Below are 14,330 nucleotides of genomic sequence, written 5' to 3' on the forward strand. Positions count from 1 at the left end.
TGAGTTCTATCTTTTAGTAAAATGGGAGCTTGCTGTACAGACACTTGCTCTGCAGGACGTCAACATTTACATTAATTGTATTTTGAAGAAACATTCCATTACTGTGAAATATTCCTGTGTTTTTCTTAGTTTTATTAATTTCTGATGGTGTAAATGATTCATTTGAAAAACAAAAGACCATCTGAAAATTTCCAAAATCAGACATTTTCCTGCAACAAAATGTAACCTTGAGAAAATAATTACATAAACAGTATATTTTCCTCAGAAGAACCTTTTCTGAAGGACAAATGTGTATTTGTGAAATGACTCATCGGTCAATGGTCTTGTGCTTAGTTTCTACTTTAACTTCCTGTTGCAGAATTCATTGAATCATTGCCAATTAGTAATGTGACTCAGATTTTTCCTATAATGCTTTACAACCTGTGCACTGAACTTTGGTCTTTTCTCGAAGCGTTGCATCGGAGTGATTACAAGCAAAATGTCTACAAAGATAAAGTGGGTTGTCGCTTATCGGCCTTCTAGATGTGGTTTGCTTTCCTAGCAATTAGTGATAACCAAGAGGGACAACTAGTTATTTATCTTCATCACGGTTTGACAATGCTGAACTCCTCTCTGAAGTAACATTTGTCCAAACTATGACATTGGTTATGCCGTAGCCTACTTGCAAATCTCCGGGGACTTCCGCAATAAATTAGGCTACAAGATAGGAGCCGCAGCAGTAACACCACTCACCTTAAACGCCTCCCTTTTGACATTGCTTCTGAATCAATTAAGCATTATGCGCTGTGTGGGAACTCAGAGAAAACCCCTCGTGGAAGGCTGGCTGCTTCCTGATGTAATGGAGGGCAACTTTTACCTCAACAGAGTGTGAGACTAAGGATTTGAGAATATTGTAAAGGTCTAATCCACCAGACAATGAGAAACCCTTTTACTCGAGATGCCATTTGCCCCGTTGAAGTCCGGCGGCTACGGTGCATCGGCCACACGCTGCGCTGCAAAATACAAGTCTCAGGTGCAATCCTGAAGCTCACAGAGCTGAGGTTTTTGGTCTGCATGAGAAAATAGGGACACCGTGTGTCATGATATACCAACCTTATGGAAACTTTTATTCAATTTTTCTTGAACTGAAATGACTCAAAATTCAAAGTTCAGTGAAAGTAAAGAAGATACACATTTCAGACCTAAAATCTGAAACTCCTCTCAATGTTTTACTTGGAAAAGTCTATGGGGGTTTTGTAACTCAATCTGCACATGAAAGAAGAACTCCTTTCACTCATGATATCATTCGTGTGAAAAGATATAATTTTATTTTCAGCAAAACATGTATGATGCAAACCGAATCAGACTTAGAATATCAGTCTTCCATACAAAGAATGTTTAACTTTACACGAATGTGACAATTTTATTAAATTGAATTGTTTTGATGCAAAACCATAAAGTCAAACTGTAAAAAAAAGAAGCACTGGACAGATTAAGGTTTCAGACAACAAGCCAGTCATGCATTATTTACACCTGTCATTCAACGCAAACCTATACATGTCATGCGACAATCTACTGTGTAATATTCACTGAGTGCGGTCCACTGTGCATACACTTACGATTCCTGCTGTCTACTCATGTTCATCCATGATACATGATTGAACCTTCACGGGTGGAGGCACACAGAAATGTTTTGCAGGTGTCTTTTCTTTCTAGGGTTTGTAAAACAAAATCAAGCATGAGAGGAAATGGTGTATGTAAGTGAGCTTGTTTCACACTTCTCCTGCGTGTTGCTACATCTTAATTCTTTCCTGGGGCGATATAAAAATACTTTATCTCACGCAACAACACACACACACACACAAAACTAGTGCACTCCCTCAACAGGAAATAAGCTTGAATCAACAGCAGTTCTTTGGTAACAGGAGTATAATACAATGGGAGAGGGTGTAAGAGATTATAGATTGTGTTTGCAGATAATGCTGTTAGATCCTAGATAACAGGATGTCTCTGAATAAACGCTCTGCTATAGGCAAAACAGGCGTGGCGTAGTTCTAATATAGCAGCAGCCTCTCATAGCGACAGCTAATCTGTCTTCCTCCCCATCCTCCTCGGTCTCCAGACTGTTAGTGTGGCACATGCTCACCTCTCAGCCATCCTGCACATGTTCACCTGCTGCAGCTACTAACTTCCCCAAATCTGACTCTGCATGTGGAAACACAATTAGCTTAACCTCTCCGTCCTTTATATTGTGTATGTGCATATGTAAGCATGCGTGTCCTCCAGCACACATTTGCATGCCCTTCAGAGGGAGGCAGTTCTGGGCAGAGAGGTATTTGTGTCAGAAAGCAGGGAGATCAATAACATCCTGAAAAAGAGAGCAACCTCGGGGACACACTCGCACCACGTGAAGAGATGAGAGAGTGGAAAGCAGAAACTATTGCCCATGTTTATCAAAACAATGGGCTTCAGCAGGGGATATCAATCACCATGCTCTGTGAAAGAGATACAACAAAAACATGAAAACTGGGCTTTTCTTTTAACAGAGCTTAGAGAAAATAAACATTAAAAATGTTCATATCCACAGAGACCTGTCCATTTGACTGAATTCTCTCTCTCTTTTTTTTCAGTAATGCAAAATTCAGTTGAGGACAGGCAACAACAGACAAGGGATCAAGAGACATAATCACACACCAGCAGATAAAACTTTTGGGGCATTTTTCTATCTTTTTTTTTTTTAATTCTTACTATTATTTTTTAGAAAATGTTAAACAGGCTATCCTATATTACTTTTTCTTTCTTTAATGCTATTTACAAATTACATTCACAAGACGATTTTCAGCATCATCAATTCATTTTTGTTTATTTTTTTTAACACATGTCTGCAGGTTTTCGTTCACAGGTTGGTGACCCCTATGGCATCCTTGGGCTTGCTCCTCTCCCAGCCCTGCCGGATCCGGGTGAGGGTGCGGTCCACACAGGGGAGGAGCAGCAGCAGCTTGAGCACCAGCGCCACGGAGGGCATGATCAGACACAGCATGTAGCCGGGAGGAGTGTACCACTTGTAGGTGGAAGTGCGAAGGAATTTATTCCAGCCATAGATGTAGCCGTGAGCCGTGCATATGAAGAGTGTCAGGTGCCCCAACTTAGACTGCAAAACACAAAGATGAAAATGTATACAAAAATCAAATCTTAAATGGAAAAGGCTGAAAATTGCTGATTTAGAGTAGGAAAGAAGACAAAGAAAAATTTTGGGAAATTGACATGGATCATCTATTTTGTTTAAAAAGAAAACTGGCTTATACAGTCCCATCGCTTCATCAGTGAGATAGTCTTGGGTTCTGCGTGGAGATTGTATGTTCTACCTGGGTTTTCTCCAGGTTCCCCCGCTTCTTGCACACGGTCTATACATCATGCATTTGTGATTAATTGGTGGCTCAGTGTAGCCTGTAGGTGTTATTGCGAGCATTTGGTTTCCTGTCTCTTTGTGTTAACCCTGTGATGGACTGCAGACCTGTCCAGCGTGTCTCCTGATTTCACCCAAGGTTAACTGGGATTGGCTCCAGCACCACACCGCTCTCAGCTCATAAAGATGATTGGATGGTTGAGTATTTTGTCAATGTCTTTTCTTGAAAGCTTTAAATTTAAAACATGGGTTACATATTTTTTTCATATTAATAACTTTGGTGACAATTAAGAACTCTTACATTCTAGAGTCATATTTGTTTGTACTGACCACTCTGTTTTCAAAACATATCCACTAATACTCCCACTGGTTACTTAAGTTTTCCTACTCCTGATTGTGACCACAGCTCTGCCATAAATATTACTTCTATACACCTGGGAAATGTGTTTCTACTATTTTGAGGACCTCATTCACATGACAAGGCCAGAATTTGTAAACCAGAAATGGAGTCTAAGCAAGAGTGGAAACAAAAAATTCACACTACAGCACTTATTATTTCTAAATAGTGGATTTTTTAAATGATTTTTAAATATATTTTAAAACAATCAATGTTAATAATTTTTTTCTGTACAGTTCGCAACATGTAATCTTTTACTACTTTTAAAGTCTTAGGTCGCTACTAAACACCCACATCTTGAATTTGTAATTTGCAATTTTATAGGCAATAGATTCCACAGATTAACACGACAATGTGGATTACTTCAAAGTTAGTAAGTGGATTTAAGAATCACTAAAACTAAAAATGAACTTTAATGAATGCTCCAAGATGATCTCAACGTCCATGTAGTGTTTTGTTTTTGTGAAGCTCTAAATACCTGAGCATTGAATCATCTACATGAGTCAGTTTAGCGTGTGTGGATGAAGGAAATGCATCAGGGTTATCAAAGGTAACAGCTTACAGAAGCAGAATATTATCCTCTATGGATATATGAGTGGCCGTATAAAGCCCTCTTATCCTCTGCCTTAACCTAACTTAACAAATTTGTCTTTGATCGAGGGAGGAAGTTGGGACATCCAAAGAGAAAACACACAGGCCACACAAATAATATGCTAGTAACTGTACATAGAAACACACCAGCCTGGATTCAAACCACTCCGACTGACAGTTCAAACCACTATTCCACCGTGATGCCTCTCATCAATACATGAAAAACAAGGCAATTTTCCAAAATGCCAAACCTTTTCACTGAGTGTTTTCTGAAGAATGAAATATTCATTTGCGCAAACATATAATTATTGAAAAATAAAATGCATTATGAAAACTCTGCTTTTCTTAATGGCTAGAAAGTGTTTGACCTCCTGCTGTACAACCCCCTTTTCTGCAAATTTCAGCATTATTTGAAGTAAATACAAGCTGTTTTAGTTCCATCAGCTGTACTAACAAAACACCCCTGTCAAATGGGAGCTTACTTTCGGTGGTAATTTTCTTATAGATCTGAAGTAAAATCTCAAGTGTTGAAGAGAAAATCTAAAAATACAAACTGTTTTACTGCCATTTCAGAATAATTGGTTTTGTAGCACCAGTGGCCTTTGAGGCTCGGTTATTGTTAATTACTTGGATAATGTGCTTTCATTTACATTTTTAGCAACTGGCTGCTGATGTTCTCATCTGAAATGGCTTTACAGCAACAGTGCAAACAGCACAATAAGCACCATGCATACAATAAAGGAGTTCATCGGTAGATTTTAACCCAAAATAATAAACATCATCCTTGTTTAACTGTTTTACAAGCGCAAATCCTGCATAGTCACTGCTTTACAGTCCACACTGATCACAGCTACCACCAGAATGTGAGTTCATGTAAAATAATACCTGTTATTTTATATCTTTTACAACTTTTTCCACCAGATCATGAGCGTCATCTTGACCTGGACCTCGATCTCATTCCCCCTCCGAGGTCTACCTATGGACCTGACCTTTACACAAATGGGATTGTGACCTGTATTAACAATCTAACCACCGGGGACAATACCAGGTATCATAATTCTATTTAATGAATAACTTAACATTTAAAATCCTGGGCTAAAGTCCGCCAGGGTTTCACTCTGTGCGCCTGTGTTGGGCAGTTAGTTAACTAGGCTCCGGGGAGACGAGTGCCCGGGACAGATTTCCTCTGCACTTTAAAAACTCTCACGCAAACTTGTAAACTCTAAATATAGATTGTCACAAAAGCCCTAAAAGATATTTTTACCAGCACCGAGTGCATGACTGATAATGTATTCCAGCTTAGAGGTGAAGGCAAATAAAAACACACAGTTACACACACACGGGGCATAAAGGACTGTATTTCCTGCTGTGCTCTGACCTGAATGAAGCTGAACTCTCTCCAGCTGAGTGAGCCTCCCACTGAGGGCAATGATGTTAGTGCTAGCAGGACGTAGAGAAAGAAGCCCAGGATTCCCAGCGCATAAAATGAGTCCGTGCCCCATGCTTCAGTGTTATCAAAGTAAAACGGGGTGGTTTTATTGTTCTTCATCTAAAAGAAGAAAAAAAAAAAAATTGAGAGAGAGAGAGAGAGGAGGTGGTTACACAGTCATTATGGCGAGCACCCTACATGAAAAAGTAATCTACGTGTCATGTGTCTTATCGCACAAACACTGGAATTGGTCCGGACCAACTTGCTTCACCTCATCCACCACCGTCGAGATGAGCTTGTGTCTGACGGCATAGCGAATAGGAATGACAAATGTGTAGATGGCATGAAGAAATGCAAAGCCGAGCGCAACCAGACCCATCTGCTTCCTGCACAGCATCCAGCGGTCCAGCCAGTTAGGGAAACGACTGCAACATGCATAAACGAATTAGAAACTCCCCCCACCCCAAAAAAAGTGTGCAATTTTTGAGGAGAAGTGTCCTGACAGCAAAAAGTTTCTTGCTCTGGTTTTGCTGCCTGACCTGTATTTGGTCCCTCGGTAGAGCTGAAGGAAACCAGCTATAGCACCGGGCAGGTAACAGAGAGAAAGCATGACGAGTGACACAATTGGAAACACCTGAAATATGGAAAGAGAACACAGAAAAAGAAGGCATAAGAATAAGGAATATATGTAATAGACGACACAGTAAACTGTAAATCTTTACCTTGTTGGCCAGGGACACCATGATCCTGTAGGAGGTCTCTTTGTCATTCTCAACATACGCATAGATGACATCTCTTATGAGCAGATAGAAGAAGAAGAAGGCGCTGAGGCCCACAGCCACACATAGAGGCAACCTCCACTCTGGGAACAGCCGCAGTGGGAAGTCCTCCAGCTCTCTGGCTGCTGACAACGACCCTTTGTCCAGAACAGTGAGGCCCAGTTTGGTGGCCATCTCTGCCACGACACGCTTTGCCCCGGCATCGTCCCCACACAGGTACACCTGCAGCAGGGTGGTTCAGGTTATTTCTACAGCGAGCTGCAGCAGAAGAGATCTATACGTGTTTTTGATTTTCTTTTTTTTTTTTTTTTATGGATAACAACTAAAAGCAAAAGTGGCTCATAACATTTTAATATCCAGTCAATTTCTGTGCCACTCTGCAGCAAGTATCAATTTTTCTATCTAAGTGAGAACGGTCACAGAAACATTGTTGTGCTTTTGCCTTTGCAAAAATGACTCAACCAGCGATAAACCATACCATTGCAGATGCATTTACATTAACCCTTTAGAGCTTCGCTAATTTCAATCATCTGTAAATATAGAAAGATATCTCCAGTTTTTCTCTTGCCATATTCATTTTTATCATTGAGTTGCTATTAACTAGGAATTCATCCAATGATTTCCCATCACTGCTTGAAGTATCTAATACACGGCAGTACTGTGTGCACACAGAGCATCATTCTTTTTCTTTTTTTCAATGATTTTGAGCCCAAACCCCTGGAAAGCACGTCGCTCTCTGAAGAGACGTACCTACTTTATATACATACACTCCTCAGTGTGTAATCCCACCTCTACATCTCACAGCTCTGAGGCTTATTATCGTACTCAACAGCGTTTTTGGTGAAAGGTAAGATGATTAAATTGTTTGTGAAAAATCGAGTGAAACCAAGAGGGTAGTAAGGAGTGTGTGTGTGAGAGAGAGAGACGGATAGAGAGAGAGAGAGAGAGAGAGAGAGAGAGAGAGAGAGAGAAATTTGACAGGCATATAGTGGAGTCACTAGGATTGAGTAGTTTTCCCCAGGTGTGTGTATAAGTGGACCGGGCAGCCAGCCATGTCTCCCTACATTACAGCACCAGTAACAGCAGGGGATGGCCGACAGACTAAATCTCCATCTGAATGTAAATGTGACAGAGCCACTGCCCCGCTGTGGATCTAATCAAATTGCTGGCCAGGGAATAGTGCGCACTTACAAGCATGTGCATGTGCATATACTGTACTGTAACTACATGTGCAACGATAAAGATGCACACATTCAGACCACACTCCACTCGTAGCTACCTGTTATCAAAGAAATAGAGCACTGCAGTGGTATGTGTGTGTGTGTGTGTGTGTGTGTGTGTGTGTGTGTGTGTGTGTGTGTGTGTGTGTGTGTGTGTGTGTGTGTGTGTGTGTGTGTGTGTGTGTGTGTGAGAGAGAGAGAGAAAGAGAGAGAGAGAGAGAGAGAGAGAGAGAGAGAGAGAGAGAGAGAGAGAGAGACAGAGAGACAGAGAGACAGAGAGAGAGAGTCTGAGTGTGCATGTATGGGGGCTTGCTTGTGCTGAAGAGGATTTGAGGCAGATTCAGGTTTGGTCTCCAGAGGTTCCAGCATGTTTGTGTTTCTCTTTGTAGCTGTGAAACTGAAGCTGCAATAAACATGGCTCTTTACACTCCATAACATCACGAAGTGTGTTTGCTTGTGTATTTGTACAAGCACTGTCCTCATTTTCTCTCGCATTGTAATAGAAAGACAGCAGAATCAATAATCAGCAGCAACACAAATGACATCAATTATTTCCCCTAATTTTTTTCTTGGTGTATGGGGAGGTGGATATTCTTTTTTTAGAAGCTCTTTTTTTTTCATTGTATTACAAGAAATAAGGACTTTGGTTATTGATATCTGGTTTAAAGTAAAAGACGCCTCATCATGATTGGATTTAATTGGCAATCTCCACTCCTGCTACTCCTCTGTCTCTGTATCTTTCCTCGAGTTGTGTGAAGTCTTCCTTAAGGCTCAGACGCTTCGCTGGCTATGTTCTGCCTTGATCCTGCTGACATCTTTTAGCAGATTCTTCACTCTTGCTTTTCTCTCACCTGCTTCCCGGCCAGAAGTCCATTTTGCAGCGCCCAGGCAGACAGTGTGTTTAGGCCTTTCACCACAGCAGCTTGGGGGACCAGCCTGCAGAACACACAGCGAGGAGTTTACCTGCTATTGTTTCTGTTTGCAAACAGTGACAGGGAAGGAAGGGTTTTAAAATGTAGGGAATCAACGTTTCCACTTCTGCAGAACAGACACGCAGCAGGCCGACCAACCATGGTAGCCACAACCCTTCATATCTTTTTCATTTACTTTTGCTCCAGTGGGGAGTTTTGATGTCTCATTCTCTAAGTGGTGTTTAGAAGCACTTTTCCAAGACAATGATTCTCTTACATCCAAGACAACCGGTGTTATTTGGTGACTGCTGATGCAACAATGTTGGTTTCTCTCTCCCCACAGTGGTTCCATGTCTTTAAAAACAGGACAGACATAAGAACTCACTTCCGTGAATAATTTACATCCGTAGTGTCAAATGTGGTCTAAAAAAAATGACCCAATACAGAGTTAAATCCAGCTTGCAGGAGTACTGTACTTCAATATATTATCTGCCATTTTTAAATAAAACTAACTGCTATTTCTGATTGGTTGGATGGTTTTGTTGAGAGGTTTTTTTTTAAAGAGCCACAATGGTGACAATTAGGGTGGAAAATCATTGACTTTACTTGTGCTGGTCCAGGAATTCAAACCAGTGACCTCCTGGTTACAAACTCATTTCACTAACCTCGGCTGTCAGGAAGAAAGAATTGTGACAGGCAGGAATTGGGACTTTTTCTTTTTTCTTTCTTTCGTAAGAACATTTCACATTGTTCAGAGCACATTTGGAAAGAACAGAATTTAATATGAACATTTTCAGGATGTACTCGCATATTTCTGCACTGAAGCTCGGAGGCTTTCTCACAGCACCGGAGTAAAATGAGTCTGACACCTAATATTTACATGTGCAGCATATTCATGAATAAAACATTTCCCCCTATTGTTACGGGAGTGTTACCTTTGTAAGTAGGCGGCGTTGGCTTCAGGATACAAGCCTTTCTTCAGGTTGTTGCTGAGGTCCACCAACACCTTGAGCAAATAATTAAATTCAATCAGTTCATTCTTGTCAATCAGTCATCCTATCAAGATGTAATTGAGTCAGAGCCGACCGCAAACAGTAAATTAAGATGATCAGTGATCACCGTCACAGGCCAGATGCCAATCAAAATAATTATATCTGCACCAACTCGCACCTGTAGTTTATGGATTTTCCTTGTGCTCTGTGTCCTGCATCTTTTAAAGGGCTATATGTTGCATGCCCTTCATTGTTAAACGCTCATTTTGTGACTTTGCTCTCTCCTCTCGGCTCATCTCAAATGGTTGAGACTAATGTGCAACTGTGAGTCTGGTTTAATTTCACTATGTGTTACAGTCTCAAAAGGGGAATTGTCTGCTTGGTTTTGTTCTGCAGTATTGTAAATTCCTGACATGGAAATTAATTGAAAAATTTAGACCAACTCAGTACAAATGTTAATATTCTGTACTGTCCCTCTACTGTCAACTACAATTTTGCAATTTATACTAAATATCACCGTCTTAAAGTGAAGACTCAAGTTATAAAAAAAAATAACCACATAAAAAGCAGAACCACATGTAAAATATCTGAAAAATAGCATTACATTGTGATTTAAGTTACATAAAATTATATATGAATATGTGGATAAAACAATCTAATCTTTAAAACACAGGAGGTGCTAAGAATCAGGAACAGCTGATCTGCCAACAAAAATAATAACGTTGGTCAAAAAATTACTTAGAGGTCAATAAATGAAACCCTAAATAAGTGGAAAACGCTTTGAACACTCATCAATCAACACTTTTTGGCATATTTGGCATAAAATCTATACATGTAGGGCCTGATTTACTATGAACCTGCATAAAATGTGCTAAACACAAACAGCTTGTGTTTTCAGTTTGTGTGGGTTTTGTGATCAACTAGAAATAACACCACAAATGACATCATGGATAAACAGAAGTGTTCAAATTAGGGCTGTGCATGCTTCCCATACTGCTGGAAATGATGCTTGTTTATCGTGGAGAGACTGCACAAAATGAAATGTGACACTACAGAGGTGGATGTGTTTGTGGAGGACATTCCACATGTCAGATCGTTAAGGCAAATAATTCTGAATTAAGAAGAAAAAAATACAATATTGAGGATGATCTGTCACAGAACTACCAATAAAATCTGCAAATAAAAGTTGTAGTGAGCCAGGTAAAGAAACGCCTGTTTTCACGAAAACAGACAATCAAAACTGTCAGTAGCTGAACAAACATAAACCGAGCAGTGGTGTTTGGAGCTTGGGTGGCAAATCAAAGCACTTCAGTCTTCCAAAAACTGATTTGACCTTTTATGCACCAAATGTTTGGAACAAACCCTAAAAACTTACTTTAAAACAAAACTGGAACCTTTCTGTTTGCTGTTGCTACTGCCTTTCAGTAAAGTATGTTCTTTTATGTGATACTTTGTCTGAAATTAAATGTTTTCAGATCCCATTTTCACAGGGAGTAGCTCTTTTATTTTACAAATTTGTTATTGCCTTAACCTTTTTAGGTTTCCTTGTTTTTATGCGCCTTTCTGATTGCTTTTGCTCTTGCCAGCTGTACATGTTTGGTAATGAACAGCATTTGTGCTGAAATGGGCGATGCAAATAAAAGTTCCTTGGTTCTGTACATCTACTTTTTGCGATACTGTGGTAGTAACTCATTACTGATCCGAATTTAATAATGCAGATATTGAAGTTTCTATGAGTGCTTTATATGATACGTTCACCATATATAAAAACAATTGCATACCTGCTGTCTCTCTCTGTCCTGCAGCTTTTACCTTTAACATCAGCCAATGTTACCTTACATCCACCAGTTTGCAGCCTCTTAATAAGAGCTGTTCTGTTGCTCGACACGTTGGTAGTTTATCTCAGCAGTATTCATTGCTGCTACTTTTTCGTTCACGAGCAGGTGCTATGCAGAGTTCTGCAGGACTGCTGAAATTTGCAACCCCTTGCAGGAGCACATACAGATGAAACAGGCAAATGCACGTTTGCACTTCTATTTGTCGTCCCAGCAACCGGAGTGAACATAACCGAACTTCATGAATGAATCAGTCGTCAGACTGATCCACGCTGTGCGATTATTCTGAGCAGAACAGGAGATTAACAGATCTCTATAAGAAAATGACAATTTGTCTGTTATTTATGAAGTGAATGGTCATATTAAAACAAAACACTATATGGTAGAGGCTGTAATTTCCTTTTACAATTGAAATAAACTCATTTGACCTTGTCCGTATCTGTAACACGGTAGCAGTAAAGTTCTGTAAAGTGCCTCTCAATAAAATACCAAACACAAGGGATATCAAACCTTTTTTTTTATTATCTGACCTCATTCTGCTGATGATACTGGAAGATTTTAAAGGTTTTCCATGTAGTTGAGTTTATTGTAACTTTATTGAATGTTTCTTTTAACTAAATGATTTGAAATTCATTGATTCACTGAACCTGTGCAGAGATAACACAGATTGTGATTTGGCAATCGTTGAGATAGATAATGAAAAATGATTATTAAATTACAAAGACAATTTTATTATTTACTCCGTTTAATGTATCTGATTTCAATTCTATTCTTGCACTATGAATTTGCTGACTTTATCTTTTGTTTTGTTTCAGTCGTGTCATTTCTCATTACAGAAACTTTGGCCCATCATTTGAAATATACTGGATAGCCTCATTTGAATATGATTATAAATTATATTACACTATTTGTCTTTAATCTTTTAAGCCTCCCGTCAATCGTACTGAGGATACCATAAGTTGTACAGCAGCAATTCAACATGTCCAACAAAAGCAGCGTCGATCTAAAGTAGGAGATGTTTAATTCATGACTTGTTATCAGTAATGGACCTGAGACACTAAAATACTTTTTGTATCGTAGTCATGATGAAAATGTGAAGTATAAATAACTGTGACCCAGAAGTAAAGTATTTCATCCGTGGCTCTGCAAAGTGAATGTTGTGTTGGATGAAGGATGAAGATTTGTTTCAATTTGACATGAGTTGATATTAGGATCTAACTGTGCCATAATGTCTTCAAGTAATTAAAGAATAATTCTTTTTTTTTTAATTGATCAATTGTAGTTGGTCTTGTGTGTTTTGTAACTATTTGACTCTCCTTTTCCTTCTAACAGCTTTGATTTGTATATCTGTTTAATATGTGTGCCTGAATATCTTGTCTTATTATGTTTCATTTGGTTTCCATCATCAGTTTTACCTTGTTTTTGTCATCTTGTCATTTGATCTTTTTTTTTGTCTTCTAAGAGGTATTTCATTTAATCCACTTCTTTCTTCTCATTTTAATAACCACTTGCCTTTTAAATGTCTTTTTTCCCCAATTTATCCTTCTACATCTGCTTTACTTTTTCTTCCTTTGTTTTATATAGTTATCACTGAGCCAATCTTCTTGCAAAGCTATTTGAATTTTACCAACCTATATATCTATAATATCTATATAATACTAATCTCTAACAAAGTTTGGCTTGGAGTTGAGATGGTATTCCAGTAGTTAAAGTCACTGATTGACTAAAATTCCTAGATTTGTAAAAACATGTTTTAGGGCTTTAAGAAGTTTTTTTTATTGAGTTTAAAACAATAATATGTTTATTTTATTGATTTCACAAAATAAAGGTGGTTATAAATGGTATAAATGAGTAAATAGAAATAAAATGTGTGATTTGAATTTACCTTTCCTTCAAGTTTGCTTTGCAGAGTCTCCAGGAATTCGTAGTGCTCTCTATGAACACAAATAAAGATCAGACTGGCAGACCGGGCAGCTGCTGCGTGGGTCATCACCTGCAGCAAGAACACACCGAGGACACACAGTCTCAGCAGCACATCGGAGTCACACTCACATCTTTTTCGGTCGAGTTTGAAGTCCCATGTTATTCTCGTGTGTTCCTTTACCTGAGCGCCAGAAGGCAGGGCGCCACAGCTGTGCGGTCTGCGGCTGCCGTACACCACTCTGTACCCAGACTGCAGCAGACGCAGGCCCAGAGAGCGGCCCAAATCCCCCGTGCCAAAGATGCACATCAGATCTGGCTCCGGGACAACCACAGCGTCCAGAGGCTGCAGCACCACGTTTTCTGGCTTCATCTTCTCCTCTGTGCCACTCGCTGTTTGCTGTAGCGTTCACACTCTGAGTATTGATGGTCAGTATCTCCTGCTGTGAACTTATATTGCTGTGGAATCTGACCTGTGGGCCGCCTCTCCCTCCCTGTCTTTGAGCGTGATAGGTATATTCTATGTATATCTCCCAGTCTGAGGTAATGAGTTCGTGTGTGCGTGTGTGTGTGTGTGTGTGTGTGTGTGTGTGTGTGTGTGTGTGTGTGTGTGTGTGTGTGTGTGTGTGTGTGTGTGTGTGTGTGTGTGTGTGTGTGTTTGTGTGTGTGCGTGCGTGTGCGTGTGCGTGTGTGTGTGGAAAGGCGGTGCATTTGTTTATTACACCTGTAATCAACACATAAAATCACGTGTGTCGTAATGTGAAAACACATCTTATCTGTTGCATTTGTCAGTGTGAGTCATCATATCAAGTTGTTTTCATCCCCACAGTTATTGCTTCAGCGTTCCAAATACTGATTTACACCGCAGCAC

General features: G+C 39.7%; 1 protein-coding gene across 1 annotated transcript; it reads right to left on the minus strand.

Moving 5' to 3' along the window:
* Positions 1-1,282: 1,282 nt before the first annotated feature.
* On the minus strand, positions 1,283-14,121 carry LOC308115149 (metalloreductase STEAP4-like). Its single transcript, XM_080472518.1, has 9 exons — positions 13,644-14,121; positions 13,425-13,532; positions 9,648-9,718; positions 8,653-8,737; positions 6,525-6,803; positions 6,342-6,436; positions 6,074-6,227; positions 5,752-5,922; positions 1,283-3,130 (listed from the first exon to the last, which is right to left on the minus strand). Exons 1-9 carry the CDS (start codon positions 13,830-13,832, stop codon positions 2,876-2,878), a joined length of 1,407 nt encoding a protein of 468 aa, XP_080328644.1. The 5' UTR covers positions 13,833-14,121; the 3' UTR covers positions 1,283-2,875.
* Between the last annotated feature and the right edge of the window lie 209 nt (positions 14,122-14,330).

The sequence above is a fragment of the Lipophrys pholis genome (genome assembly GCF_963383615.2).
Source record: "Lipophrys pholis genome assembly, chromosome: 9".
Taxonomy (NCBI): Eukaryota; Metazoa; Chordata; class Actinopteri; order Blenniiformes; family Blenniidae; genus Lipophrys; species Lipophrys pholis.